Source organism: Hyla sarda, chromosome 8 (genome assembly GCF_029499605.1).
Source record: "Hyla sarda isolate aHylSar1 chromosome 8, aHylSar1.hap1, whole genome shotgun sequence".
In the NCBI taxonomy this organism is placed as follows: Eukaryota; Metazoa; Chordata; class Amphibia; order Anura; family Hylidae; genus Hyla; species Hyla sarda.
This window is the reverse complement of record NC_079196.1, coordinates 159,887,882-159,913,146: the sequence shown is the minus strand read 5'-3', so window position 1 is coordinate 159,913,146 and position 25,265 is coordinate 159,887,882. Positions and strand designations below refer to the sequence as shown.

General features: G+C 40.9%; 1 protein-coding gene across 5 annotated transcripts in view; it reads right to left on the bottom strand.

Annotated features, from left to right (window-relative positions):
• Positions 1–6,160: 6,160 nt before the first annotated feature.
• Positions 6,161–25,265, bottom strand: part of LOC130285007 (multidrug resistance-associated protein 1-like) — a 165,503-nt gene continuing 146,398 nt past the window's right edge. For all 5 annotated transcript variants that reach the window (XM_056536048.1, XM_056536050.1, XM_056536049.1 and 2 more), the window contains 5 exons: positions 24,857–25,003; positions 24,224–24,382; positions 23,896–24,062; positions 11,429–11,623; positions 6,161–9,490 (listed from right to left, as the gene is read on the bottom strand). In XM_056536048.1, the coding sequence (XP_056392023.1) occupies positions 9,382–9,490; positions 11,429–11,623; positions 23,896–24,062; positions 24,224–24,382; positions 24,857–25,003 (777 nt within the window). In that variant the 3' untranslated portion in view covers positions 6,161–9,381. The remainder of the gene's footprint in view (positions 9,491–11,428; positions 11,624–23,895; positions 24,063–24,223; positions 24,383–24,856; positions 25,004–25,265) is intronic.

Genomic DNA, 25,265 nt, shown 5'->3' with positions numbered 1-25,265 from the left:
TAGCCATGCAGTCCATAACACAATAGACAAGGAGGTATATGTAACACAGAAACACAACTTTATAGAAGCACTAATCCAAATAGAGCACTTTAAAAAAAAAAAGGAATTTCAATTATGTATAAGAAATTAAATAAGGTTATTGGAATAAGGGGGATTGATAGAATTAAAGAAAAATGGTCTCGGACAGTGGGTACTGTGTCTGAAGATGATTGGGACATTATGGCCCAAAAGATAAGTAAGGTTTCCCGTAATATGGAACATAAAATTACACAATTTAAGATACTACACAGGACCCACTACTCCGCGCTTCATTTATATAGGATGGGGGGTGAAGACTACGTCACAATGTGTTAAATGTGGTTTGGATGAAGCGGATTATCTACATAGTTTTTGGTCATGTGAGAATATCGGTTTTCTGGGAATCTGTAATAAAAGGAGTAGAAACCAGAATTCCTCTGAAGATACCTCGTACGATAGAGTTTATACTGCTAGGAGTTTTTGGTAATATGGGAAAATACGAGTGTCTGTTACATCGGACTCTGTTCTTTGCTAGATTGATCATACTAAGGAACTGGATATCCCCTAAAGAACTGCAGATAGAGGAATGGAAGGAGGGGCTAAAAACCATGAAAGACAAGGAGTTTAGATGGACAAGGAGCAAGCGGGGTCAAAGAGAATGTAGAAAGATTTGGAATATATGGTAGATTTGAATTAAAATTTTTTTTTTTTTTCTCGGCTTCTCCTCTCTCTCTCTCGGGGCCAGAAGAAGGCGGGGTGGGGGGGGGGGGGGGTACTAATAATGAATATGTATACTTTTTCAGATACAGACTAGTATAAGTATGGCTATTTGGCCTTTTCTTCTTGACTGGTGTTGTTATGCATATTCGAATCGTATACTGTATTTTTGTAAATTTTATATTTAAAAGAAATAAAAATATTTATAAAAAAAAAAAAACATGTCAACTCAACTGCTGACCCTGATATGAGAAATAGTGTTGGCGCAAATATTTGCATTTCAAATTTTTATTGCGAATATTGCGTATATATTTGCTATATATTCGAAATTACGCAGCTCAAACTAGAAGCAGCAAACTAACTGTAAACCTGCCCGTGTGAATGTACCCTGTGGAGGGCTACAGTTTAAAGACCACTGTATAGTGGTCTCCAAACTGTACCCCTTCAGATGTTGCTAGGCAACTACTCACCGGCTTCCATAGTATGTACCAGGGAGTTGAATGTCATCGCCGAGCGCCAGTCGCAGGACAGTTCCCCCGTTCTGCCCGGATTACTGTGGGTGGGCAGAACGGGGGGGATCGAACTTTATCCATTCCGCCCCCGATCTGCTATTGGTCGGTCGCTTCTGACCGACCAATAGCAGGGATAGGAGGGGTGCCACCCCTGCCACCTCACTCCTATTTTCCGGGTCACCGGAGAGTCAGAATCACTGCAGATCACCAGTCTGAATTGATCGGCGATTTGCGGCTCAGGCCCCCCCTGGGCGATGTGCCAGGATGGCCTGCTGAATGATTTCAGCAGGCATCTCGGTCCGGTCCCCGAACGGCCAGCAGCGGGGACCATAATTCCCACGGGCGTACCTGTACGCCCTACGTCCTTAAGGATTCAGGATGCAGGGCATATGCAAAAAAAATATCATTAGGAGGTTTGTTCAATAAAATTTTAATTGTACTCTTAATAGTTGATAACATGAAAATTATGCTGACTGTTATTTACATCAATTATTTAGGTAAATAAGAAAAATATCATTTTCATAATAATTTGGAACAGGGTGTATTGTATAAAGTAACCAATGAAGGAAAATATCTTGGGCATGGCAGGCTCCAACTATAGACAAGATAGGCAGCCGCCTAGAGCCCTCACAAAAATGTTACTGCACATTGTCTCCACACAGGTCCTGACAGCAATGGCAGGAAGTATGCTTACCCCCTCCCTCTGCCTCCTTCTCCACAGGCCTTCTAGATGCTGGAGGTATAGGACCTGTGATGATGTCACCATCATGTGACCACTAATATGTTGGGGGTGGAGCTAGGAGAAATGGTGGCTGAAGGACCTGTGATTGTGCTGTGGAGAAGGTGGGGCTGAGCTGGAGTTGAGGTAGCATGTTACTCCAGCAGTAAGGTAATTATATAAGGTTTGTTACAGTGTGTCACCACAGTAGCAACAAGATAACATAAGGAGGGGGTTTGTTACAGTTTGTCATCCCTGTAGTAAAGAAATTACATGAGGAGGTTTGTTACAGTATGTCACCCCAGTAGTAAGGAGATTACATGAGAAGGAAGTTTGTTACAATGTGTAACCCCAGTAGTAAGGAAATTACAGGAGGAGGAAGTTTGTTACAGTCTGTCACTCCTGTACTAAGGTATTACATGAGGAGCTTTTTTTAAAAGTGCATCACATCACCCCTGACGTAAGGTGATTACATTAGGAGGAGGCTTGTTACAGTCAGTCACTCCAGTAGTAAGTTGATTACATGAGGAGGAGGTTTGTTACAGTGCATCACACCAGCAAGGTGATTTCATGAGGAGGGGGTTTGTTACAGTGCGTTACCCCAGTAGTAAGGGGATTACATGAGGAGGAGGTTTGTTGTGTAACCCCAGAAGTAAGGTGATTATATGAGGAGGGGGTTTGTTACAGTGTGTCACCCCAGTAGTAAGGTGGGGTGTCAAAGGGCAGGTGGCAAAAATCCTTGCACCTGCTCTGGATACATGCAGAGTAAGGGCTTGTTCACACGAGATTTCTTTTCAAACTCGCAGCAGATCTCTCGCTGGGAGTTTGAAAAGGGGCAGGGTCCCTGTGTGCTACCGGCAGCAGATTTTTTGCCAGCGGAATCTCCGCTGTTGAAAATCTGCCACAGACCCTATTGACTTCAATGAGGTCTGCAGCGGAATTTCAACAGCGGAGATTCTGCTGCGGGTAGCACATGAAGACCCCGTCCCTTTTCAAACTCACAGCGGGAGAGATCTGCTGCGAGTTTGAAAAGAAATCCGCTTGTGTCAACGAGCCCTTAAAGTAGAAAACACAGGAGCCCCTAACCCCAGTTACCCCCAAACCACAGACTCATTTTACCAACAGGCTTTGTCCAGGAGTCAATTGCAATATGCTACTGAAGTATTTTCAACTATGTTTATTTATTTTTAAATAGGGTCTGAACATACCATCTGGTGTGGCTGAGGGTGCATTCACACCACGATTCTTACATACGGGGACCGAATCCGGCTGGAAGATGTGAAAATCGGGCACTCCTGTGTCCCAGCCAGACCAGGCCCCAATCTCATTCCTTTGAATGAGCCGACCGGAGTCAGATAGTGTGGTGACCAGACATAAAACTGTAGTATACTACGATTTTAAGTCAGGTCACAAAACCGGATACGGGGCAAAAATGAGCCGACCGGAGTCACTATCTGACTCCAGTTGGCTCATTCAAATGAATGATGGTGGCAGGGTCTGGCTGGGATACGTGAGCGGCCGGTTTTCACATCTCCCAGCCAGATCTGGTGCCTGTATGTAAGAATCGTGGTGTGAATGCACCCTTACTTTGAACAGGAGGCATGTTTGGCTTTGCGGTACTATTGCTAAACAGTGCATGATTTTACCACGTTTTGAAACAAATGACTGACATCATATAAAAAATGGCACATTTTACCGCGATTTGCATAAACACCGTAAATTTGATTTTTCAGGAAAATTGTTGTAAAAACACAGCAGTACACACATTAGATTTTGGCTTGAAATGGAAAAAAAAGTGTCACAATCCTGAATCCTAACATATCTGCAAAGCAACACAGGTGAAATATGACAATGTGGTGATAAAAAAAATTAATTAATACTACTGTAACATAAATTACACAGGTTTTTGAAAATGTCTCCCACTGGTCTGTTTTTATTCTTGAACTTTGAAAAACAAAAAAGATTAAGTTCAAAACTGAAAAAAAAAAAAACCTTACTGAGATTATGGCCGGCATTTATCATTGAAGGTGTAAGTGAAGCATTTTTCTACACCTTTTCTTTTGTGTGCTGGTAATGTGAAGGAACACTGAATTTATTAAATGATCATAGAGCATTTGATACATTTTGTGCAGGTCACATTTTCTGAAATTTCACTCTTCACATACACCAAAAAGCTAAGCTAAGTCGGGGCTGGTGTAGTTTTAGAGACTTTTCAGTGGCTTTGCGCCTTTTCACAAAAAGGCGCAGTTCATAGAACCCTTCCATATCATGTGTATTGCCAAAATCAGTGGATTGCAACTCCAAATCAGTAGAAATGTGTAAACCAAAATGCGCAAATAAACCCTGCTTGTGCCTTTTTTATGCCTTTTCTAGACACAAAAAGCTGTCTAAAGACAATGATAAATGTCAGCCTATGTTTTTATATTAGTTTTAAAGTGTTGAATACTTAACATAAAAACCACCTACCTAATATTGTGGAGGTCCATCAAGTTATCTCTGATCCAATCAGTCTTGAACTCCACAAGACCTCTTAAAATTGTGCTTTATTATCTGGCAAAAAAAACCATTAACAGTCCTGTAAGTTATGAGGTGAGGTCTCCATTAATTGGACTTGAATACTTGAAAGTCAACACCTTGAACGCTTTTGACTGGATAAAAGGGAGGACTCCCGAAAGCCTGTCTCTACAAAATACTGTAAGTCCAATAAAAATTGTATTACAAAATTCTATGCAACATTCTATGATTTTGCATCATATTCCTCAAACAATTCCTGAACTATTTTTTAAGTGTGCCAGGACCCATAGCCTGATGAAGGCAGCCACTGATACTAGTAAATACTACTGACATGAAGGGACGTGCTTGATCTTCAACTATGTGTAAGTAGTGGGTATGTGTCAAAGAAACATCTATATGAAGGACCCAACCAAAGGAATACATTTCCCAGACCATCACACTGCCTGTGGATTCTGTACCAACTCTTCCCTAAAAATGATATACCTATGCACCTGTCTGTCCACATGATTCTTGTGCTCACATGTAGGTAGTTCAGCTGTTGACAGGACTCAGCACACACACACTGTTGCAATATCCGCATAGTGGCTGGTATGATTGTGAATGGTTTTGTTGCCTTTACTATTGGATTCCAGAAGAACGGGCATCATTACATAGCCTCTGAACACCTTTTGTAAAAATCTTTTAGAAAGATACTTGACATATAATTGAAACGTGCCTTTTGTAAAATAATGTTGATTTGAGCTTACTCACATAAATCATAACATTTCAACCAAGAAGAGATGACCCTTGTTACATTTTACATATATTAATATATTTTATTTGTTTACATATATTCAGGTAAATTCTATAGGATTAGACAATCTATGACATAACTATATAACATATAATATCCAACTGTTAATACATTCATTTTTACATACATTAAACAAAACTGGTACAAATGTCAATGTAGAAATACAATTTAGAAAGCAGTCTACAAGTGATATGATGTAGCAAGACTTTAAAAATATCTATAAATTACTAAACCTAAAATTCATCATCCCAGACATTATTATGTACTTGAACACAGCCCTTGAAGTGTGTATGATTTTACTTGACTATATTGCATGTTGATATGTTATGTTGTTGTTGAATGTGTTATGATAGAACATTATTCTATTTTAGAGGTATAAAAGTATTTGCATTTTATAAAACTTCATTTTGCTTTTATAGATTGAGCAATAACATAAATAACAGCATACCTGATATTTAACATTTTAACGGATAATTTAAAAGCACACAACTTTTTAATCAGAATAAAAAAAGACAGTATGTACAGATACTTCATGAATGCAGTTCAGTTGTGCCCTTAAAGGGGTTTTCCAGGCAAAAACTTTTTTTTATATATCAATTGGCTCCGGAAAGTTAAACAGATTTGTAAATTACTTCCATAAATTTTTTTTAATCCTTCCAATAGTTATTAGCTTCTGAAGTTTTCTGTCTATCTGCTCAATGATGATGTCACGTCCCGGGAGCTGTGCATGATGGGAAAATATCCCCATAGGAGCTGCACAGCTCCTGGGACGTGAGTCATCAGAAAGCAGTTAGACAGAAAACAGCAACTCAACTTCAGAAGCTAATAACTATTGGAAGGATTAAGATTTTTTAATAGAAGTCATTTACAAATCTGTTTAACATTCCGAAGCCAGTTGATATATAAAAAAAAGTTTTGGCCTGGAATACCCCTTTAATACAGATATACCACTTAAAATTAAGCCCACCTATTCGATACCAAAATAACAATAAGGCTATGTTAACACTGCCGTTTGCATCCGATCCGACCCGTACAGGGTCTATTCAGTTCTTTTTTTTTTTTTTTTTTCTTGAGCCGAACGGACACTGAAATGGGTTAGATGCAAAAGGTTACTGTTGTTGCATGGGGTCTGACGGTGATCTGGTAATTTTACAGGAGTTTAGCAGAGAAAAAAAGAGTTCCGGCACAGTAAACGAGCAGCGATCTCCTAGACTCCTAGACCCTTTTACACGACTCGAGTGTTGGGCAGAAAGAGACGCAAAAATGATTGCTAGATCATTCATCCCTTTGCTACAGTCAGCCATCAGCTGCACATCCCCTATTACACAGCCATTCTATGGACAGTGATTTTTTTTTTTTTTTGACGGGTCAAAGTAACCCAACCAGCTGACAAATGAGCATTTGCTTGTTCTTTGTGTACTTTTCCAGAGAGTGCTTGTTTCAATAAGCTTTATTTACAATATAATGTACAATATAAAATATTGCACAGTACAATGCATTCTTTCCTGAGAGAAATTTGAAAAAGTTCAAAAAGGTTAAAAGTGCTACTTACTACAAGTACTACATACTACAAACTAATAAATATTTTTGACTTCCCTTTTTTTTAATTTGTTGCATATACTATAAATTCATACATGGAGGGATGTAGTGTGAAGGGGAGAAGTTGGAACTTACCCTAAACGGGATAAGAATGAATGGACTTACTTAATGGTTGCAAAATAATCAGCTCTCTAATATTTAGGCTAAGCTTGACTTGCACGCTTTTAACCTACTCGCAAGACTGGACATTTACCCAGCTTGCAGCGATCTCCTCCAACTTCACTAGCTGGCCTCATTATAAGTCTATGGGGCTTTCCAGTGAAGCTGGATGGAGATCACAGCAAGCCGGGGATTGAAGCGTGCTACTGCATATTTCTCCTCACTCATTGTAATGATCAGTGGGGGTTTCAGCACTGAGACCTTGACCGATCAGAACTTTGTGACATGTCTCTGTGACATGTACATTTTATTTTATTTTTTTTAAATGACTGGTACACTTTAATGGTGTTGTACAGGATAATATGAACATGGCTGATTTCTTTAAACAACAGAGCCACAGTTGTCCACAGGTTGTGTGTGGTATTGCAGATCACCAAAACCAGCCATATCCAAAGAAAGCTGTGTGGAACAGCAACACCTCTATTCACTCATTGGATCCCCATTATCCTTATGATGCACATAGTGTTAGGCCTCAACCCTCTGGCCTCAGAACATGTTGTAGAAAAATTTTATAGAACACAGCACCAATTCTTGCTAAAAATAAAAAAAAGCTACATGAAAAAAAAAACGACGTTTCGGCTGAACAATACAAGTGCGCTTGATGAAGGCAGTATTGTTCTGCTATCACATTATGGGGGAGGATATTCAAAGAAGTAAGCACAACTTTTTTTTTTTTTACACAAGTCTTTGAATATTCCCCCTGTGTCTTCTTGGTGTATAATAGAAGCTCTCTATACCGTTTTATTATTTTTTGCAAGAAGTGGTGCTTTGGTCTATTCCATTCTTCTAAGACAACCGCAGGCATGAAAAAGTTGACCAGCTGCCCATAGCAACCAATCAAATCATTTCTTTCATTTTAATATCTGTAATGTCTATGCATTACACCTTTGTCTCACATTATATACTTAACCAAAAACATTTTGCTCCCAGCTATTTTATACCCAGGTATCCGATATCACATGCATTTCAAGTGAGGGAGACTTAGGGCCTTTGTTCTAGACGGTAAGGGTCTATTCACACGGCAGAATTCCTCCTGAAATTAAAGCCCAATACACACTTCTATGGGATCCCTCCAGTTGACACTTCGGAAATACTGCTTGTGAAATAGTGGGATTTCCGAAGTGTCAATGGGAGTGCAGAATCCCATAGAAGTGTATTGGGCTTTCATTTCAGGCAGAATTCCATTGGCGGATTCTGCTGATGGAAATTCCGCCCGTGTGAACAAACCCTTAGGCTATGGTCGCACCATTTTTTATGGTATGGGGTGGTAAATCATGACATGTAGCGTGTATCATATCTTCCACTGAAAAATTAAGTTGAACCAGATTTGCAGACTATTGCAATTTTGGTGCAATAAAAGGTTACACAAATTGATTCTATCCTATGCAATTTTCAGTCATGTGGTAGCTCCACTAACAAAGTATCCATGATCAAGCTACAGTCTAAACTTTCAAAGTAATACAACCTTGTGGACAACAGCTGTCACTCCATAGTAAAATCAATCAGTAGCACAACAAAGAGTAGCAATGTAGTAGCCCTAGTGTTGAGGCTACCTAGGGAGACAAATAACTTGCATACTGTATAGATTATACTGAGTAGAATTTATCTTTCATGATATGTTTTAGTTGGTTATATACTAAATATACAGTACAATATAATGCTGATAGTTAAAAAAGATGGTGGTTCTATTTGATGCTATAGGAAAGACTTATAGAAAGAAATAGAAGAAAAAGAAGATAAAGCTTTTAGGCAGACTGAAATACACATCATAACTTTATAAATATGTTTTTTCTATTAACTAGGAATTTAGTACATGGTTTATATACTCCTGCCTGTGCACACTTTTATTATTTTATCATCTATGATCTTAATATACATATATGTCATTAAGGTATACTGATCTATAAGCCGTACATATATATTTTTGAAAAGAAATTGCTGTTAGGCTATAACACAAGAAGCTAAACTATGCATGGAACAGCAGATGAAACTGGGAAGAGGTTTTTCCCTTTTGTTTAATATTGTTTAATTTTGTATATTTAAAGCATGTTCATTATTCACTTGGATTGCACACAGAAAAGCCACAGATTAAGCCCTCTGAGTGACAACTGGGGTTGGTTCATGTGTGAACCCACTGGTACATCCATGACAAGAATATGAGTTTCAGCTTTGGATTTGTGTACTGTATTCTTTGAAAAATACACATCAAATTTTGCATAGGAAACACATGAATATAGCCTAACACAAAGGCACTGACTTTGTACATTCCATTTTAGGCATATACTGAAGTTGCCCTACAGTAAATATAGAAGACAACTGTATTGTTATTTGCAAACTCGTTGCTGGCATAGCTAAATAATATTTGCATCTTTGGCCATGGAGTAAAACAGTCCTTTACTTTCCAGTAATCTTGATGGAGTGTCAATTTCTACAATTTCACCTTTGTCAAAGACAACAATCCTGTGGAGGAAAAGCATAGGTATAAATAATCCAAAATTACATAGCTCATAAGGTTGAAAAAAGACCTGAGTCTATAAAGTTCAACTTGTATTCCTATTGTTTGTCTACTGTGCTGATCCAGAGGAAGGCAAAAAAGCCCTTATGAGGCTGATGCCAAGTGCCCCATAATGGGGAAAATTCCTTACAGACTCCAATATGACATCTGAATAAATCCCTGGATCAACGTTCTATCCCTATTAAACTAGTATACATAACCTGTAATGTAATTACTCTCCATAAATGTATTCAGGCCCCTTATGAACTCTCTGGCAGAGAGTTCCACAGTCTCACTGCTCTTACAGTAAAGAACCCCCGTCTGTGCTGGTGTAGAAACCTTCTTTTCTTTAGTTGTAGAGGATGCCCCTTGTTATAGATACAGTCCTGGGTATTAATAGGTCATGGTAGAAATCTCTGATATATCAATACATAGTTATTAGGTCACCCCTAAGCTTTATTTTTTTACTAAACTAACCCTAATAGTTATAAATAATTTAACATTTTAAAGGGAATCTGTTAGATGGCCTCACAGAGTAATCAAGTAGGGGTAAGAAAACCTACACAATATTTAGATTTGTGACCTTCTGTTTGTGAGCCAAGTAATACATATATGCAAATGAGCAGTATGTGCTCAAAGGGCGAGAATGATTGACCAGGTCAGAATAGGGCAAATATAAGTACTTATTTTGTAAGATTTTTATTTTTTTATTTTTTTGGGGAAATCATAATACAAAAGCTATGTAAATATGGGCATCATTGTAATCGTGTTGACAAACCGAATAAATATTACATGTCAGTTTTACTGTACTGCAAAATGAAAGATGTTATTGCAAAGTACAATTGCTCCTGCAAAAAAGTGGCTTACAGTATAGAGGTCTGTGGATGGAGAAATAAAAGCGTTAGGCTATGTTCACATATCATATTTTCCGTGCGGAATTCCAATGCGGAATTCCACAGCAGCAGAGTCCCATTAAATTCAATGGAATTCTGCTGCGGTGTGCACACAGTGTAATTTCCGCACCAAATGTCTCTGGCATGGAAATTCCGATTCCGCTGTCTGCAGAACTAATGAACAAGTCTATTCTTTCTGCGGACTCCGCACGGAATGCACTGCCATCTGAGACGGTGAATTGGCATATGCCGCCACCTGCAGTTTGTAGATTGTCTGCATTGAGATTTTCCGTGCGGACATTCTGGGGTGTGAACATAGCCTTACATCTCTTAAAAAGCAAGAAGGAAAAAAACAAATGAGTAAAAATAAAATTTGTCCACGAGGCCAAAACAGGCTGTGTCCTTAAGGGGTTAAGATCCAATTATACGGCTTGAGCATCATTTGAGCAAGAACACACAAACAATCATTGCATTATTTCTGAGGCCATTTACTTTCATTGTTGGCCGCACATGCCCTATTACGTGGAGAAATGTGTGGCTGATGAACAATGGTTTTTATACCTGCTCAAATGTAATTAGCCAATGAACAAGCTTGTTCATCAGCTGACCACATGGGCAATATCAGCCTGTTTGTCCGAAAAAGTGCCCCCCCCTCCCCATGTAATGGAGTCTTTAAACAAAATGAAAGCTAATTCACAATGTATGCCACTGTATACTTACACAGTGGTATATGTTGCAGGCTTCCAATGGAGGTATACATTGGGAAATACTCTCAATGCATACCTGCAATAAAAGAAGAACAACATAGAAAACAAAGCCTTATTTTGGTGCCAGCAACTCAACAAGTTATGAAATCTGTTTCCTTTTAAACCTCATGATTCAATGTGACCTTCAAACATTATTTGATGATAATCTTTTCAAGAAGTTACTAGCCTAAGAAAAGCTTGTGTGCCAATGCCCTAAAATGTAAAGGAAAAAGTAATGGCAAATTAGAAAAGGATGAGGGCTTACCGTGTATAATCCATGATTGTATTGAGTCGATGTGCAATAGTGATTACAGTACAATCCTGAAATTCTTTTCTAATGGTGGACTGTATAAGGTCATCAGTCTCCAGGTCCACAGCTGCAGTGGCTTCATCTAGCACCAGGATCTTTGTTTTCCGCAGGAGGGCTCTTGCCAGGCATACCAGCTGACGCTGACCAACACTACAGTATGACAAAGTGTAACCTTTTAACATTATAAACATAGTGACTTCTGTCATTCCATAATTTCACACAGCTGACCTCTGCCAACTTGTGCAAAGGAAGATTTTACAGTTTTATTTAGTAGCCTATGGCTATCTTTATTATTATTTCTTTTGATTACATTCCATTTCTTAGCACTTCTGTACAGCATTATCAGCTTTAAAGCTGACCATGGGCTGCTGTTCAGCAGTACAAAAGTGTTCAGCCAACAGTCAACCTTGTCAACCCCCTTGCTCCAACATAAACCTATCAATTCCAGTTAACTAATCAGAAATGTTATTTCTGTATGGTGAGAGTAGGATTAAAGTGCCCTTACACCATAGACTAAAGTCAAGTTTTGATGATTGTCTACGATGTATTGCAGCTTCCTTATTTTCCAAAGAGAGATGAAGTCGTTGGAGAGAAGTTTTGGGCATGTAGGCTGCCGTATATCGGTTCCTGGTTTTATTTATCTGGCCAGGTCGGTTAGTTGATAGGACCCGCATCACTTGAGAAACCTTGGCGTGGTATGCGGGCTCAAGTGTGTCCTTCATATAAGGATATACTGGCTAATGTCTCAATTTTACATCAGTTTTGAGGTATAGCTAATGTCATTGTTTACATTAACCACAGCAGTGAAACCACATTGTGATCCATAGGTGCGGGTCCTCCACTCCAATGTAGGTGCACAACTGCACTTGGGGTTGGGCACCTTGTATCAACCTTGGATCACATCAATTTCTGTGATTGTTTAGTCATATTTAATACATCCACATACACATTTATCTGGTGTCAGGATGCTATTGTGGTACTTGTGACCGTTTGCAGGCATCCTCCATTGTATGCAAATTTATGCTGGGGATCGCCCTTAGCAACGGTTCACAAGAGCAGGACCTCCGCCCCAGCAAAGGTGCACAACTGCACTTGGGGTTGAGTTTTCATGCTATAACCATGTTCATGCAAATATAAGCCGACATGTCTTTGCTTAAGGCTTATACTAATGCACCCTTTTATCTTGCTGGGTAGCATTAGGGTTTCACCTGTGAGGCCTGCTACAAATGAACCAACCAGGGGTGGGGCTTGTAGTTTGTCTACTCCCTCCCATTGTATGTGTGCTTAGATTCATACTGGAGGTGACTGAGGAGCAATCTGCAAGTCAGGCCTATGGCTGCCGTATATCGGTTCCTGGTTTTATTTATCTGGCCAGGTAGGTTAGTTGATAGGACCCGCATCACTTGAGAAACCTTGGCGTGGTATGCGGGCTCAAGTGTGTCCTTCATATAAGGATATACTGGCTAATGTCTCAATTTTACATCAGTTTTGAGGTATAGCTAATGTCATTGTTTACATTAACCACAGCAGTGAAACCACATTGTGATCCATAGGTGCGGGTCCTCCACTCCAACGTAGGTGCACAACTGCACTTGGGGTTGGGCACCTTGTATCAACCTTGGATCACATCAATTTCTGTGATTATGTAGGATTTTCACCCAACACTATTGTTTGTGGTGGGGGTGGGGTGTTGATAAGTTAGGGCCAGAACTGTCTGGCTGAAGCTTACCCTTCCTTTCCCCATTGAGAAAACATAAATGTTAAGCTGAGCATGTGTATGGGGAGCTTTTGAGAGAGATAACAGCCAGCCATCTAACGTTCAGCCTACAGTTATTGGAAGTGCTGGTAATGACGGACATCAGAGATCACTGGCCGATCAGTTCTCAGGCCAGCCTGAAACCTTTTCTAGGCCATGGTGCATACTGTGAGTCAACAATTAACACAGTCTGCCTATGACAGACTGTACCAATAGAGCGCTGATCTCATATATTAAATGGGCACTCTCATTGAAACTAACTTTTGCTATAGCACTCTGGCCGGGCAGAAGTCCAAAATCAGGAAATGCAGTAATGCAGTTGGGGGGGGGGGGGGTGCAGCCTTAGCCAATCAGAGCTCATCTCACACACTGCACTGCTCTGGGCTGTGTGTAACAGAGTGAGGGAGGAAGTTCTCCCCTGTATGGCTTCAGATGATGTCACGCCTGCTGAGTAACGTCCCTTCCCAGTCTGTGAATCTGACAGACTGGGCAGAGAATACAGAACAATATGAAGGTGAAAAACTAATCAAAATTAAGGCAGGGGGTGGTTTATCATGATGGGGGCAGTGAACTGGAAGGATTATGAAATTAAAAAATTTCATGAGAGGTGCTCTTTAATAAAAGGCAATAGCATTACATTGATCTATATAAAAAATTAAATAATGCCTCTGGGGGAAGAAAGCATTAAATGAAAAATGTTTATTACAATAACATTTACAATAATAGCACTCACGCACCTGGATGTAGGTTGTCACAAAGCTGGAAGTGGATCCTCCACCTTTGTGGCTGATGACTTGGACCGCATCGGGGAGCGGAGTCTAAGGTGCTGCTGGTCTTCACCAGAGCACGCCGCAAGGCATGATGGGCTTGCTGCGGCAGGCAATGTAAAGGCAGAGACAGAGGTGCCGGCTTTCAATGGCGCAGGTCACAGGACAAGCAAGGATGAGTAAAATTGAAAGCCAACACCTCTGTCTGAAGTCTGCCTTTACATTACCTCTTGCTCAGCCGGCTGGCTGCAGACACTATATGCGCTCACCATTGTTGTGTATGTGGGTACACAACATTACCAGGTGAGCCTCTTTATCAGTGCATACGTTGCCTGATTAGTTACTCTTTTTATACACCATGGAGCGCTTTGTTCTTTGTTGTTTTTAGTGCTGCAGCAGGCGACACCCAGGTTGTTACCCCCAACACGGCTCGACCACACAGGTAACTGGGCAAGGCGAGGTACCGTAGGATGAAGCTGTAGCATAGTCAACGTAGCGTCAAGGTCAAGGCAGGCGGCAAAGGTTCGTAGTCAAAAAAACATAGCAGGAAGGTCTGGATACACGGGAATGGCAAAACAGGCAATGGGAACGCTTTCTCTTAGGCAAATGGCACTGAAGATCCGGCAGGGGTGTGTGGGAGGTGCAACAACTTATAATGTGCTGTCAGGTGCATTTACTAATTATGGGCGTACTGGCCCTTTAAATTTCAAAGTTCCGGCGCGAGTGCCCTAAGGGACGGGGACGTGCGCACCGGAGCTGAGAGAGGGAGGAAGCTGCAGGAGCGGGAATAGGTGAGTGATGGGCCAGGGTTCGCATGCGGGCGCGTCCCGCAATGCGAATCCCGGCCCCAACAGCAGTCGGGGACACTGCGCTCCCGGCCGATGCTTGCGGCCAGGGTGCAGTGTGTAACAGTACCCCCCCCCCCTTTGGTCTCCCCTTATTTTTACGGCTCAAGAACCTTTTGAGAAGATCCAAAGTTGTTATCCTGTGGTTCCCAAGACCTCTCCTCCGGTCCGAACCCCTCCCAATCTACTAGAAAGAAACGTTTTCCTCTGATGAATTTGGAGCCTAGAATTTCTTTGACCAAATATACATCCGAGGTACCCGAGATGGGAGTAGGTGGAACATCCTTTTTTGAGAAGCGGTTTTAGATGACGGGTTTCAAGAGGGAGACATGAAAAAATTTGGGATCCAAAGGGAGGAAGGGAGATGAAGAGAATACGCCACTGGATTTAGGCATTTCTTGACTTTGTGAGGACCCAAATAGCGTGGACCCAGTTTGTAACAGGCTACTTTGAAGCGGATATATTTAGATGACTACCAAACCTTGTCCCCGTGTTAGTATTCGGGAGGAGGACGCCTTTTCTTGTCCGCTTGAAACTTCATACGAGTCATGGCACGAAGAAGGGAGAGACAAGTCTTCTTCCAGATGGAGGAGAAGTTCCATACAAGTTCGTCCACCATGGGGACATCGGAGGGAGAAGACAAGGGCAAAGGTGGACGAGGATGGAGTCCATAGATTACTAAGAAAGGTGAAGATCCTGTGGATTCGGTATCCTTATGGTTGTATGAAAACTCTGCCCAAGGTAGTAGATCGGCCCAGTCGTCTTGGCAGGCAGAAACAAAGTGACGAATGTAATCTCCCAAGACCTGATTCACCCTCTCAACTTGACAATTAGATTGGGGATGAAAGGTAGAGGAGAAATCCAGTTTAACTTGAAGATGTGAGCAGGGTGCCCTCCAGAATTTGGAAACAAACTGGACTCCACGGTCAGAAACAACATGTGTCTGTAGTCCATGGAGATGGAAGATATGAGAAAGGAACTGTTTTGCGAGTTGAGGAGCAGATGGTAGACCAGGCAAGGGCATCAAGTGAGCCATTTTAGAAAATCGGTCCACAACTACCCAAATGACCGTATTGCCGTCAGAAGAAGGAAGGTCTATAACAAAGTCCATGGCAATGTTAGTCCAGGACAAGTCAGGAACAGGTAAAGGATGTAGAAGACCGGCTGGCTTGGCACGTGGTGTTTTGTCCCGGGCACAGACTGGGCAGGAACGAACAAAGTCTATGACATCCATCCCGTTTCAGAGTGGGCCACCAATACTGTCGGGATATTAGTTGCTGGGATTTACGGATACCGGAATGACCAACCAACAGAGAGGAATTACCCCATTTCAAGACTCGGGGTCTCAGACAAGGAGATACATAAGTCTTCCCAGGGGGCAGATGCTGAATACTTACTGGTGCTGCGGAAATAAGACGATCTGGAGGAACAATATGTTGAAGATGTGATTCCAGGTCTTGTACGTCAGAAGATCTTGATAGAGCGTTAGCTCGAAGATTCTTCTCTGCTGGACGGAAATGAATAAAAAAGTTAAACCTGGAGAAGAAACCAGCGAGCCTGACGAGGGTTGAGACATTGAGCAGACTAAATATAAAGTAGATTCTTGTGATCTGTGTAGATGGTAATTGGATGCACAGAGCCCTCTAAGAGATGTTGCCATTCTTCGGAGGCCAACTTAATAGCCAGGAGCTCACGATCTCCTATAGTATAATTTCTCTCCGCTGGAGAGAAAGTCTTAGAGAGAAATCGGCAAATCACAGTCCTGCCCTTGGGAGATCTTTGTGTCAAGACTGCTACTTCACCAACTGAAGATGCATCCACCTCCAAAGTAAACGCCTGTCCGGATCCGGTCTTGACAACACCGGAGCAGAAGCGAAGGTGGACTTTAAGTGCCTGAAAGGAAAAGAAAGAAAAGAGCGCTCCAATGTGTGGGATCAGCAAACTTTCACAATGAGCCCTAAATGTAGGAAAGGACTCACCGGATGGAGTGGTGTTGATAAACGAAAGGCACAACACTCACAAGCGTGATCTCCTTACGGAGGACTGGATGTGGATCCAATGTGGACTGCAGCTTATCCCGCCCAGGCATCAGCGTGGGAAATACAGAGAAGCGATGTTCACACCGGAGCGGTGTGAGCAAGAGATAGGGATATTTCTCAGCGCTGTCCACAGACCAAGGTAGGTTTAAAACTCTTATTAGACACATGTGACGTGTTTCAAGGACGTTCCGTCCTTTTCTTCAGACATGTTAAAGGGGTACTCCGCCCCTGGCATCTTATCCCCTATCCAAAGGATAGGGGATAAGATGTTAGATCGCCGCGGTCCCGCTGCTGGGGACCCCGGGGATCGCCGCTGCGGCACCCCGCCATCATTACTGCACAGAGCGAGTTCGCTCTGTGCATAATGACGGGCGATACAGGGGCCGGAGCAGCGTGTCATCATGGCTCCGCCCCTCATGACATCGCGGCCCGTCCCCTTAATGCAAGTCTATGGCAGGGGGCGTGACGACCGCCACGCCCCCTTCCCATAGACTTGTATTGACGGCGGCGGACCGTGACGTCACGAGGGGCGGAGCCGTGACGTAACGATGCTCCGGCCCCTGTATTGCCCGTCATTACGGGCAGAGCGATCTCGCTCTGCTCAGTAATGATAGCGGGGTGCCGCAGCAGCGATCCCCGGGGTCCCCAGCAGCGGGACCCCGGCGGTCTGACATCTTATCCCCTATTCTTTGGATAGGGGATAAGATGTCTAGGGGCGGAGTACCCCTTTAAACATAAGTAAAAGCATGGTATTTATACTCTCATTCGGTCAAAACCGGGAACAGAAACGGAAGTGACCTCACAGTAAATTTACATAAAATGACGTCACTATGTCGGAAAAAAATATATAACAAAATATATAATAAAAAATATAATGATGACAAAAATAATTAATATTGATGATAAAACAATAAATACCACTCCGAACTTATTATTGGGTTGTTTTTTCTATAATTTCATTCAAACCTCTCGGCCATAATGTATTAAGTGAATAAATCAAGAATGATTCCCTGTTAATCAGCTTCTGAAAGCGGTCAGTTTGTTCCAAGGGGATACTTTCCAAGAGACAACGTTTCAGGCACCTATGGTCACTATTGTGTAGAGCCATAGTGTGTCTTGACACACTGTGGAGGACAAAATTATTTTTAATATTATGCCTATGTTTATTTATGCGGGCACGCACAGTTTGTACCATATGGCCCACATACTGTAGCCCACATTCACATGTGAGAAGATAAATGACAAAAGAATCAGAGCAATCCAATTTTTCTTTCAGAGTGACAGTTTCGCCCGTGGAAAAGGACGTTATGGAAACGCATGGTGGGGATGGAATCCATTCACAGCACATGCAGCGTTTTTTACCGCAACGAAAAGTGCCGATAGTGGTATGTTTACTAGAACCCTGTTTATTAGTTTTATTTTTTAATTTGCTGGGGGCTAGATGGTTTTTTAAAGTTTTAGCCGGTCTGAAAGTTAAAAGGGGACGTTTGGGAACAGTTGTTTTTAAAATAGGGTCCATCATAACCATTGGCCAATGTTTATTTAGTATACTCCTTATTTTATTTGTGCCATTATTAAAAGTGGTAATAAAATTTAGTTTTGATATATTATTTTCTTTTTGTTTCTCAGTATATTTAATTAAATCTGTCTGTTGTAGTATCTCTATTTTTTTGTAGGCGTTATTTAAAAATTTTGGGGGGTAATTTTTTCCCCTGAAAAGTCTATAGAAAACTTTCGATTGTTCTTTAAAATCATCCTGAAAGGTACAATTTTTTCAAATTCTTCGATACTGCCCATAAGGAATGTTTGTTAACCACTTAGAGTAATGGCAACTATCAAAGCCAAGGAAGCTATTCACGTCCACTTTCTAAAAAGTGCGTTTTCGTGCATATTTTTAAATCTGTATTTTTGAAAATTTCCAGATCAAGAAAAACTATAAAATCAGTAGAAAAAGTCATGGTAAAATGAAGCCCCCAGTCATTCTTGTTTAAAAATTCCACAAAATTAAAAGCTTCTTCACGTGTCCCCTTCCATAAAAAGAACAGATCATCTATAAATCTCCTAAAATGTAAAATATTCCCATTAAAATACCAGGGGGATTGTGCGATGGACACACGCTCGAACAAACCCATGTAAAGGTTTGCATAACTTGGTGCAAAGCGTGTTCCCATCGCACAGCCCCTTATCTGGCGATATAAGACATTATTAAAAGAAAAAATGTTGTGATTTAAAATAAACAATGGAATCAAGTAAAAATTGGGACTGGATGTCACATAAAAGTTCATCACTATCTAAAAAATATTTAATAGCACTGAGACCTTTTTCCTCAAGAATGTTGGAGTATAGAGCACTGACATCCAGGGTTAAAAATGCAAAGTCCCCTTCTGTGTTTAAAGTAGTTCATTAATAAGTTGTGTGGAGTCTTTTAAATATGCCAGTAGTTCTAAAACATAAGTTTGTAAAAACAAATCGACATAATGTGATAGGTGACAAGTTATTGCATTCATGCCCAATATAATGGGGCGACCCGGCATTTTTTTTGTATCCTTATGGATCTTCGGTAAATAATAAAATGCAGGTAAAGAATATTGTTTCACTTGTAAAAAAAAACCTTTTCCTTTTTGTTTAAAATATTATTGGAATTCGCTTTTTCTATTAAATTATTATATTCCTTAATAAACTCCACAGAGGGATCAGATGGTAAAATCATGTAATATTCTAAATCAGATCAAATTCTCAGGGCTTCCTGTATGTAGTCATCTCTATCTAAAATCACAGTCCCTCCGCCTTTATCAGCAGGTCTAATTATGATTTCGTCATTTTTCTTTAATGTACTTAAACCTGTTTTTTCATTTTTAGTTAAATTATGAAAAAAATTATTTTAGAAAACGGAGTTTCATTAATTTAACGAAAATCCTCACTGACCATTGCATAAAAGGTTTCCATAAAATTGCCACAGAGACTAAGGGATACAAGGATGACTTGGGTTTTACAGGAACATGCTTAAAATTAAGCCCTGAATTGGTCTCATTAATGTTAAGGTCTTCATTATTTTGAATATCATTGTTTTTGGGGAATTTATTATTCTGGATGAAAAAGTGTCTCGCAAGGGTAAGTTTTCTGGTATAGTCATTTTTAATCCAAAAATAATTGGAAGGGATTAGGGGCTATTTTTACTTGATTCCATTAAGTTTATTTTAAATCACAAAATTTTTTCTTTTAATAATGTCGTATATCGCCAGATAAGGGGCTGTGCGATGGGAACACGCTTTGCACCAAGTTATGCAAACCTTTACATGGGTTTGTTCGAGTGTGTGTCCATCGCACAATCCCCCTGGTATTTTAATGGGAATATTTTATATTTTAGGAGATTTATAGATGATCTGTTCTTTTTATGGAAGGGGACACGTGAAAAATACAGATTTAAAAATATGCACGAAAACACACTTTAAGAAAGTGGACGTGAATAGCATCCTTGGCTTTGATAGTTGCCATTACTCTAAGTGGTTAACAAACATTCCTTATGGGCAGTATCGAAGAATTCGAAAAAATTGTACCTTCCAGGATGATTTTAAAGAACAATCGAAAGTTTTATATAGACGTTTCAGGGAAAAAAATTACCCCCAAAAATTTTTTAATTACGCCTACAAAAAAGTAGAGATACTACAAAAGACAGATTTAATTAAATATACTGAGAAACAAAAAGAAAATAATATATCGAAACTAAATTTTATTACCACTTTTAATAATGGCACAAATAAAATAAGGAGTATACTAAATAAACATTGGCCAATAGTTATGATGGACCCTATTTTAAAAACAACTCTTCCCAAACGTCCCCTTTTAACTTTCAGACAGGCTAAAACTTTTAAAAACCATCTAGCCCCCAGCAAATTAAAAAATAAAACTAATAAACAGGGTTCTAGTAAACATACCACTATCGGCACTTTTCGTTGCGGTAAAAAATGCTGCATGTGCTGTGAATAGATTCCATCCCCACCATGCGTTTCCATAACGTCCTTTTCCACGGGCGAAACTGTCACTCTGAAAGAAAAATTGGATTGCTCTGATTCTTTTGTTATTTATCTTCTCACATGTGAATGTGGGCTACAGTATGTGGGCAGTACGGTACAAACTGTACGTGCCCGCATAAATAAACATAGGTATAATATTAAAAATAATTTTGCCCTCCACAGTGTGTCAAGACACACTATGGCTCTACACATAGTGACCATAGGTGCCTGAAACGTTGTCTCTTGGAAAGTATCCCCTTGGAACAAACTGACCGCTTTCAGAAGCTGATTAACAGGGAATCATTCTGGATTTATTCACTTAATACGTTATGGCCGAGAGGTTTGAATGAAATTATAGAAAAAAACTACCCAATAATAAGTTCGGAGTGGTATTTATTGTTTTATCATCAGTATTAATTATTTTTGTCATCATTATATTTTTTATTATATATTTTGTTATATATATTTTTTTACCGATGTAGTGACATCATTTTATGTAAATTTACTGTGAGGTCACTTCCGTTTCTGTTCCCGGTTTTGACCGAATGAGAGTATAAATACCTTGCTTTTACTTATGTTTAACATGTCTGAAGAAAAGGACGGGATGTCCTTGAAACGCGTCACATGTGTCTAATAAAAGAGTTTTAAACCTACCTTGGTCTGTGGACAGTGCTGAGAAATATCCCTATGTCTTGCTCACACCGGTCCGGTGTGAACATCGCTTCTCTTTAAGTGCTTGAAGGCTTCCTCGGCCTCTGGAGTCCAGGCCTTGATATTGGCTGTTTTCTTGGTAAGAGACACGATGGGGGCAACCAAGGAGGAATAGTGGGGAATAAACTGCCGGTAATAATTGGCAAAGCCAAAGAAGCACTGAATTGCTTTCAGACCAGAAGTTTGAGGCCACTCCAGTACAGCGGATAATTTGTTAGGATCCATTTGAAGTCCTTGACTGGTAACAATGTACCCCAGAAACGGTGAACTGGTCTTTTCAAAAGTACAGTTTTCAAGTTTTGCATAGAGTTGGTTGTCTCGGAGACGCTGTAAAACTTGACAGAGATGGAGACGATGAGTGTGAAGAGACGAGGAAAGCGCCTAGGTCGTGCAGATTCCCTTTCTTGTCGCAGTTCCTCTCATCGCTCAGAGAAACAAATATCAATCCAGGATGCCAATTTTAAAAGTTCATTCAGGTTAGATGGCAATTCCCGGGCAGTGAGGACATCCTTAATTTGACTTGATAGTCCTCTCTTGAAAGTAGCGCAGAGAGCTTCATTATTCCAAGACAACTCCAACGCCAGGGTCCGGAACCAGATGGCATATTCGCCTACAGTGGAGTTGCCCTGGAAAAGACTCAGCAAAGCCATGTCAGCAGAGGAAGCTCGGGCAGGTTCTTCAAAGACTGTGCAAAATTCCATCAGGAATGCCTGGAGATTGGTAGTTATAGCATCACTGAGTTGCCCAGGCCAAGGCCCTACTAGACAGGAAACTGATGACCAAGGCTACCTGCTCGTTCCGTGGAGAACTGGTCCGCCATAAGTTCAATGTGCATGGAGCACTGCGTCACTAAACCACGACAGGACTTGGGATCCCCCTCAAACTTCTCTGGAAGCGACAAATGGAGTTTGGTTCCGGGGGAGACTGCAGCTGCGGGAGGCTGTACTGGAGCTGGAGGAGGCTGTGGCGGGTGCTGCTGGGCAGATAGAAACTGCTGCATCATGGCAGTTGGTTAAGCTGCTGTGCCTGCAGGGCCAACTGCTGGGACTAGAGCGCCACGATAGAAGCAAGATCCAGGTTGTCAGGCAGAGGAACCCCAGTTGGATCCATGGCCGGATCTTGCTGTCACGCAGCTGGATGTAGGCTGTCACGAAGCTGGAAGTGGATCCTCCACCTGTGTGGCTGATGACTCGGACCGTATCGGGGAGTGGAGTCTAAGGCATGACGGGCTTGCTGCGACAGGCGACACCCAGGTCGCTACCCCGACACGGCTCGACCACACAGGTAACTGGGCAAGGCGTGGCACTGTAGGATGAAGCTGTAGTGTAGTCAACGTAGCAGAAGGTCAAGGTAGGCGGCAAAGTTCGTAGTCAAAAAACATATCAGGAAGGTCTGGATACACGAGAATGGCAAAACAGGCAATGGGAACAAATGGCACTGACGATCCGGAGATTTACGTCCTCAGGGAGGGGGCGTGCCGTAGAGATCTGCGTCCAGCCGAGATGAGGGAGGGTGCGTGAACTTTCTCCTTCGCCTTGCTCTGCCCTCCCCCAGGTCTAGCTTCGGAAATGTTCGGAGAGCTGGGGGAGGAGCGGACGCATGGATCTACGGGGGTGCAAAAAACCACCTCACACCGGCAGCGGGCGTGCAGGGTCAGCGGCGGCAACGACACGTGTGGGAGGAGTGGCCTCCCAGCCAGTGGCCAGGGAGCCAATGCGCTCGCTCCCGGCTGTCTGATTGACTGGCAGGGAGCGAAAGCAGCCTAAATGACAAAGGACTGATTGCCAGGCCATAATCAGTCCTTTTTCAGTCACGCCAGGCTGCAGCCGGCCACTAGGAGGGTGACCCCTAGTGGCCGGTTTTCATATGTAAAATTCACCCTCAAAATGAAAAAATAAATAATGAAAATATATTACTGATATGTTGTAGTACATAAGTACTACAACATATCAAAAAATAAAGTTGGTGACAGTGCCCATTTAACAAAGCACAGAAATCAAAGCTGGTGCAAAGGAGAAGTGGAGGCATTCCTCCATCAATCCAACTGCATCTTTCTTTTTAAAAAGGTTCTCTGAAAAATGAAAGCTGGAATCTCACTGGTTGTTAGTGGCAACTTTATGTGACATATTAGATAAAGAATAGTGAACAGGCAAAAACTACATCATGAGTAGATCACCCCAACAGAGCACACAGTATACAATTTGATGCTCAGGAAAGCATAGAATGGGCACAAAGATTTTAATGGTCGCATCGTACCAATAAAAAAAAAACACTTATGTTCTTAACCATACCTCAGATTTTCTCCTCCTTCAGAGCATGTGTGATTAAGGCCATCTGATAAGGCTGAAGCAAAGCTTTTTAAGTGAGCCAGTTCTAGTGCAGTCCAAATGTCATCATCCGAATAATTATCAAATGGATCAAGATTCATTCTCAGTGATCCAAAGAACAAAACCGGATCCTGCATAAAATAATAAAGGCATATTAGCTCCAGAAATGCATTATTCAACTGTATACGTCTTAAAAAAATGTTTCTTTGTCTTAAAAAAGAAAAAAAGGCATTTTAAAACTGCATAAGAAACTTTCTTTTTTATAGTGTAATTTATAACTAGTTGGCCTTACCTGGGGGATGATTGTTATCTTCGATCTCAGTTCATGAAGGCCTAGTTTTGAAATGTCTATTCCATCTATCTGTATTGCTCCAGTCGCAGGCTCCAAAATTCTGAACAACCCTAAGGTAAGAGATGATTTACCAGCTCCAGTTCTTCCTACGATGCCAATCTGTCCATATAATACATGTGTTATAAACAGAAGTCACAAAACTTTTTGTCTTAATTTTTGCTTCGGTTTTTGTAACAATAATTAATTATAAAACATATGTTTCTTGCTAGCTGTAAGGGTTTGTTAACATAAATGCACAGTTATGAATATAATCACTACAGCATTAAAGAAATGCTGCAAATACATACCATTTTGGTGCAATCTAAATATAAACATTTTCATATGGTTGTAACCACATTCAGACACAAAGAGTTTTAATAAATATCCACACTCAAATTTCCCAATGTATTTTGTTATGCGCTTGCATTTTCCATAATTGGATTAAAAAAACGGCAGCAAAGAAAATGTGCCAATTTTTTTGATGATTACAAAGGAAAACGCATGAGTTATTTAATATATGTTGGGTAATTTTAGAGACATTTTTTTAAATTGAAATTCTATCAATGCTCTTAGAGTATCAGAACAAAGACAAACCTTTTCTCCGGGTTGGAAACTTGCAGTTACTTTCTTTAATGCCAGTTCTAAATCCTTTCTATACCTTAAGCCATAATTCTGAAATTCTATTCTACCAGCATGGGGCCAATCGGTTAGTGCTGAATCATTTTCTGATGTCCATGGAGCCTAAGGAAACAATTTAAGTATGACATATCTAAATAGATCATCACAACTAATTGAGTTGATTGTGAAAGTAAACAAACTGTGGTCTCGCATTATTACACCAGTGTCAAGCAAGCTCAAAACAGGCACAAGCAATGGCCAGACCAGGGGTCTTATGACCCAAACTGAAAACAGCATATATCCCTATAATGCTTTCATATCGGTTTAACATAACAGAGCTGCTTGTCTCTTGAACTGGCCTTAGTATCAATGTTCAAGATTATAA